This window comes from Peromyscus maniculatus, chromosome 1 (genome assembly GCF_049852395.1).
Source record: "Peromyscus maniculatus bairdii isolate BWxNUB_F1_BW_parent chromosome 1, HU_Pman_BW_mat_3.1, whole genome shotgun sequence".
Lineage (NCBI taxonomy): Eukaryota > Metazoa > Chordata > Mammalia > Rodentia > Cricetidae > Peromyscus > Peromyscus maniculatus.
In genome coordinates, this window is record NC_134852.1 from 197,570,276 (window position 1) to 197,576,122 (window position 5,847).

At 59.4% G+C, this 5,847-nt stretch overlaps 1 protein-coding gene across 1 annotated transcript; it reads left to right on the plus strand.

Annotated features, from left to right (window-relative positions):
* Positions 1–237: 237 nt before the first annotated feature.
* On the plus strand, positions 238–5,537 carry Tlx1 (T cell leukemia homeobox 1). Its single transcript, XM_006988183.3, has 3 exons — positions 238–814; positions 2,859–3,060; positions 5,315–5,537. Exons 1-3 carry the CDS (start codon positions 238–240, stop codon positions 5,535–5,537), a joined length of 1,002 nt encoding a protein of 333 aa, XP_006988245.3.
* The last annotated feature ends 310 nt before the right edge of the window (positions 5,538–5,847 follow it).

A 5,847-nucleotide genomic window follows, 5' to 3' on the forward strand; every position in this document is an offset into this window, starting at 1 on the left:
GTCCCAGAGTCAACGGCGAGCGAGCAGCCAGAGAAGGGAAGGAGAAGCCGGAGAGGGGAAGAATACAGCTTCCCCTCTCTCCCTCCCCTCCCCCCTACTTTGGCCCTTCTGCGCACTTCGCCTTCAAGTCTCAGCGCAGCCTGGAGCCGCTGTTGCCTCCGCGCCCCTGCTAGCTGCCGGGGTAGTCCAGCGCAGCGAGCGTCCGCGCCCGGGCCCCCGCGTGGGGCCGGGGCCAGCATGGAGCACCTGGGTCCCCACCATCTCCACCCGGGCCACGCGGAGCCCATCAGCTTCGGCATCGATCAGATCCTCAACAGCCCGGACCAGGGTGGCTGCATGGGGCCCGCTTCGCGCCTCCAGGACGGAGAATACGGCCTTGGCTGTTTGGTTGGAGGCGCCTACACTTACGGTGGCGGCGGTTCCGCCGCTGGGGCGGGGGCCGGGGCCACAGGAGCTTACGGCGCTGGTGGCCCGGGTGGTCCCGGCGGCCCGGCCGGCGGCGGCGGCGGTGCCTGCAGCATGGGCCCACTGGCCGGCTCCTACAACGTGAACATGGCCTTGGCGGGCGGCCCTGGTCCCGGCGGCGGCGGCGGCAGTGGGGGGGCCGGCGGCGCGGGGGCGCTGAGCGCTGCCGGGGTGATCCGGGTGCCCGCGCACAGGCCGCTGGCCGGAGCGGTGGCCCACCCCCAGCCCCTGGCCACTGGCTTGCCTACTGTGCCCTCTGTGCCTGCGGTGCCGGGTGTCAACAACCTCACTGGCCTCACCTTCCCCTGGATGGAGAGTAACCGCAGATACACAAAGGACAGGTTCACAGGTGAGTCCGGCCCGCGCGCGCCCCGCCTGGCCGTGGCTCGGGCTCTGTGCTACCCCTACCCCGCTTGGTGGCTCCTTGAAGCTCTTTCTGAGCGCCAGGCCGCCTAGCGCCTCCGCGCGCCGGTCCCCAAGTTCAACTGCCTACAGGATTCTATGTGCTAAGAATCGCTAAGCTCGAAGAGTTCTTGCAGCCGGGCCTCTTCTGTCTCTACTCTAGGACCCTGTTCGTAAAAGCAAAGCTTGGTCCCCTCTCGGGATCCTGGGGCCCAGGCAGGTAGAGGGCAGAGGGCTGTAGATACAGGACCACCTTCTGTCTACAGTTGAGGCTTGCAGGTCGGAGAAAGCACTCCCTGTGAGCAAAATGTTTTTACTGACGGAGGCCAAGAGCCCCAGAATAAGGCACAAGAAAAGGTTCTCTTACCTCCCGTCCCCTGCTCCACGCACACGTCCTTGGGTGCTCTGAGCTCTGGTACGGGTCACTGAAGATCTGCAAAGGCCTCAAGCCTGGGGGAAGGAGCAGAGCCAGCCAGCTTTCTTCCCGGACTGCGGGCTTCTTCAGGGTCAGTGGCAGAACAGGGCTGGGCCGCTCTTCGATTTCATCCTCGGTATCCCTCCCAGGGGTCTGCTCTCCTGTTTCTGGGATGAATAATGCACCCGCCTGGCTAGCGAGTTGGCTAAAGGACAACTCCCCGGAGCAGTACGCACTCGGGGGCGGCCAGCGGCTGGGCTCTCTGCGGCTCCCTCCCCTCTGCCCTTGCTCCCTCTGCTCTGGCTTCCGTTCAGTGGGCCCCAGCTCTGGCTGCCCTCTCAGCCGCGCTCACTTCCCGCTCCCGCTGCGCTGGTTGTCTTTAGCTGTACCTGGATCCTGAGACCGTGAGTCCTCCCAGGCAGGTTCAGGTTCCAAATCCATATTCGCAGCGGTTAGGAATTGGTCCCTAGTTAGCTGCTGGGCCTTAGGCCGGGTAGGTAGGGGGTTCAGGCCGCTGCTTGTGGCTGGGACTCCCCAGGCAAACTCCATGCCTTAACTGTGAAGTTGTGTGTGTGTGTGTGCGTGTGTTCATATGGAAAGAACAGCCTATTGTTAGACCTGTCCAGGCCACCCAAAGTTACCCTAGGTCCCCAGCTTCTGTTACAGACCGCACAAGCAGAGAGACTGTCCCTGGAGTCCCTGAACAGACTTTGGGGCCACAGCAGAAATGGGAAAGTCTTTGTGCTCACTGTGGGGCATTCAGGGAGAGTCTTCGGTCAAGGGACTCCAGTGAGACAACCCAAGTCCTCTCATGAGAGAGGAGACAAGGCCCAGAGCATGTCTCATTCTGCTGCTCAGTTCAGGCAGTCTTGGAGGGCTTTGCTGGCATCCACACTATGTCGTGTGTGTGTGTGTGTGTGTGTGTGTGTGTGTGTGTGTGTGTGTGTGTCCCACAGTGAGCCTACTATACAAAAGGTATCTGGCACAGGCCTACTCTGGGGAGTCACAGTCAACCCTAGTGTCAGACCTGAAGGAGGCTCTGAGGGAGTGTATGGCTGTAGTCCCGGGTCGTCCTGTGCCCCGTGGCTCCTGGGGCGTGCATCCTTGTCTGTGGTGGTACGGATCTGGAAGTTTGTAGCTCTAGCTGCTGTGTGAGTATGGGGCTGTGACCAAGACTCAGGAAAGGACCCAGAGGCTGGGCCTCTTACTTTTTGATTGGCCCTTTTAAGTTTAGTGGCTGAGGAAGCTGGGTGCTTAGCTGCCCCTAGGTAGGGGAGAGGGGAGCTAAAGGGGAAGTGGATGGGATCTCCGAAGCCCCAGGCTAGGGAGGTTTCCGAAGTGGCCGCTCGGGAGACGTAAGCCTGGCCGGCAGAAGGGAGCCCCTTGCGGTCCCGGGCTTGGAGTGGAGGGTTGCCGGGAGGATTGCTGCCTTGCCTTTATGGGGTCTAACCACTGCGCTCTGACTCGCGGGGTGTCGGGCCTGGGACGCCTCCTGACGCTCTGCCGCTTGCCTCTGCCGTCTGTCTGTCTCCCGCTCCAGTGGCCCTCTCACCCTTCACTGTAACACGCCGTATAGGTCACCCCTATCAGAACCGGACGCCCCCTAAGAAGAAGAAGCCGCGCACATCCTTCACGCGCCTGCAGATCTGTGAGCTGGAAAAGCGCTTCCACCGCCAGAAGTACTTGGCTTCGGCGGAGCGCGCCGCTCTGGCCAAGGCGCTCAAAATGACCGATGCGCAGGTCAAAACCTGGTTCCAGAACCGGCGGACGAAATGGAGGTGAGCTCGCGGGGCAGACCGGTCGCGGCGGCGGAGCAGCTTTTCTCTGCTTCTCTGGGGTTGCACACACTCCCTCTGCTTGCTGGTTTCCGATCGGTTTAGACGAGCGGGCTTTTACAGTCACCCGGGACTGCAAACAATGCAGGGCCGTAGACTGGTGGGGCTGGGGAATCCGGGATGTGTTTTCAGAGAAGCTTCAGGGCTTTCTAGACAGCACACTCTATCCGGTGTAGCCGCGGCTGGGCTTTGCCTCTGAGGCAAATAGGCCTGTAGACCGGTCTATGCACGCGAATTTCTGTGCCAGTGAATCCTGCAGGGCCTTTTTGATTCCCCAGCCTGCCTTTGCTGGGTGGACCCTCCCCTGACCCTGTGACTTGGAGACAGAATGGCCCGCGCCAGGTTTCTGCGCTCCAGCCGGACTCTCCGCGGAGGAGCGTCTGGGGCCCCCGGACCGCCGGCTGCCGCTACTTACTGCTTCCTCCCCAGGCACTTGAGCCCTGCGCAGTCGCCCCCATCCTAGAAGGGGAAAATCAATCTGCGCCGGCTGTGGCGGGGATTCTCGGGTCCCACTGAAAGGGCGGGATCAATTAGGAGCAGATGGGTGTGCGTGAGAAAGAAAGAGACATTTTCCCTTCTGACATACGACAGCAGCACTTACCACGCTCTTGTTTTTATTTTTCCCAATGCGTATGCCTCGACCTTCCTTCTTCTGCTCACCTTTCCCACCAATCCTCATGACTATAAAGCACCACACACCCTGAGCAGCTTTCTTCTCTGCTCATACCCAGCCTTTCCCAGATGCACTTTCTTGCATGCCTGCGCCTTTCCGCACACCTTGTCCACATTCTGGTTTCGCCCGCCCCGGCTGCTGGGAGTCTCTCAGCTCAGACCCTGGGGAAGTGTGTGGCAGGAGCCGCCGCAAAGTCGGCGGCGCCGCTCCGGGCGGGCCTGGGGCGGGAGGAAGGAATTGGAGTTTCCTCTTTTTCTGAATGAAGGCGAGGAATCTGCCCGGGATTCCGCCTTCGAGGCCACAAAGGAAGCTTTGGCCCTGCAAGTCGGCTGCCCCCCACCAACATTCCTGTGGCTGGGGAAGGAGAGGGGAACGTGGCTTCAGCCCTTACTTAGGAAAGCTAGTAAAAAGAGGAGCCGGACTAGCTGAGGAGGGTGCTGGTGCTCTCCAAGCTTAAGGTGGTGGAAGCCGGGAGCAGGGAGTTGGTGTGCAGAAAGCCATCCACAGGCAAAGAGAGAAACTTAAACACAAAGGAAAGGAACAAAGATATCCCATTTTAAAATAAATAATTAAAAATTTTAAGGTAGGGAGGGGGTGGATAAGAAATGCAAGCAGCAAGAAGTCTGTGTGAAAAGGAAGATATCAGATTATTTAAAAAACATGGTTCGAACAAATTCCCCTAATTCAGAGAAAACGAAGGGGAGGAGAGGAAACACGGGAACGAGACAGCATGAAGGAAAATATCTGAGCAATTTAAAATTCAGGGGAGATGAGAGACAGAAAGACAAGGAAAAGTCAGGAAGCGGCTGTGTGAGCAGGCAGGCGTCTGCCTCGCCTCGGGAAGAGCCGAAGGCTTCAAGCGGCTTCATCGATCGCCTACAAATTGCTTCTGGAGGCCCCGGGGACTCCCATTAGGTCTGTCCACCTTAGAGACAGACGTTTGATCTCAGTTGACAGGGTGGAGGGGCGGCATTAAATGGAATAAGTGAGTCATTGCCTCCCAAGACCGCCCGGGAGGAAGCTGGTGGGTCCAGCGGGAGCTGGGGGCACAGGATTTGGCACAGGAAATCTGAGGCCTGGCCCAGGCTGGAGGAGAGAAGGAAAAGACAGGTCTTTCTGCTGGTCCTCCCCCCGCCTCGCCCCCGTGCCTTCTACATGAGGTGGGGCCTGTCGGGCTTGGGATGGCACCTGGTCTCGGAATACACCAGCCTATCCAAGGTGTGCCAGTGAGAGTGGAGGCGCTTTTATGGGGGAGGCCTAGCAGTTCCGGCCCTTTGGGCTTTTTTACTGTCCCTCTAAGATATTTCTGCTCCATCCATTTTGGGGATTTCCAAGCTGTTTCTGTTTTTGTTGTTGTTGTTTTTGTCATAGTTAGGACCCTCAAGAGTGGAGAGTGCATTAAAGGGGCCCATGCAGGAGCTGAGGGGTGCATAAGGGGCTATCTCCTGGGGGCGTACCCCGGGCCTGCGCAGGCGCGGGAAGAGGGTTTGAGTCTTGGCTGGTAACAGCTTGTTCCCAATGCAGGCGGCAGACAGCAGAGGAGCGTGAGGCCGAGAGGCAGCAGGCGAACCGCATCCTCCTGCAGCTGCAGCAGGAGGCTTTCCAGAAGAGCCTGGCACAGCCCTTGCCCGCAGACCCCCTGTGCGTCCACAACTCGTCGCTCTTTGCCCTGCAGAACCTGCAGCCGTGGTCTGACGACTCCACCAAAATCACCAGCGTCACGTCGGTGGCTTCGGCCTGCGAGTGAGCCTGCACCTCCACCCAGTGGACCCAAGCCCAGTTGAGAGCTATCAGGAGAACCAAAACTCTCTCTACCCTTCCTGGCGGCACGCAGAAGGGGAACGGGGCTTCTCTGGCCAGGTTCCCACGCGCCGCGCGTCCACACACCTGTGGACACTGTTCTGTCTTCGGTGGAAGAGGGCTGGGGAGAGAGGCAGAGACCTCTCTCCAGAAGCCTGTGTGATCCTGCCCCACTTTGGAACTGTTCAGAATCCTCTCCGTTTTCGTCTATTTCATTTTATTCTGATTTTAATATGGGACAGAGAGACCCAAGGGAA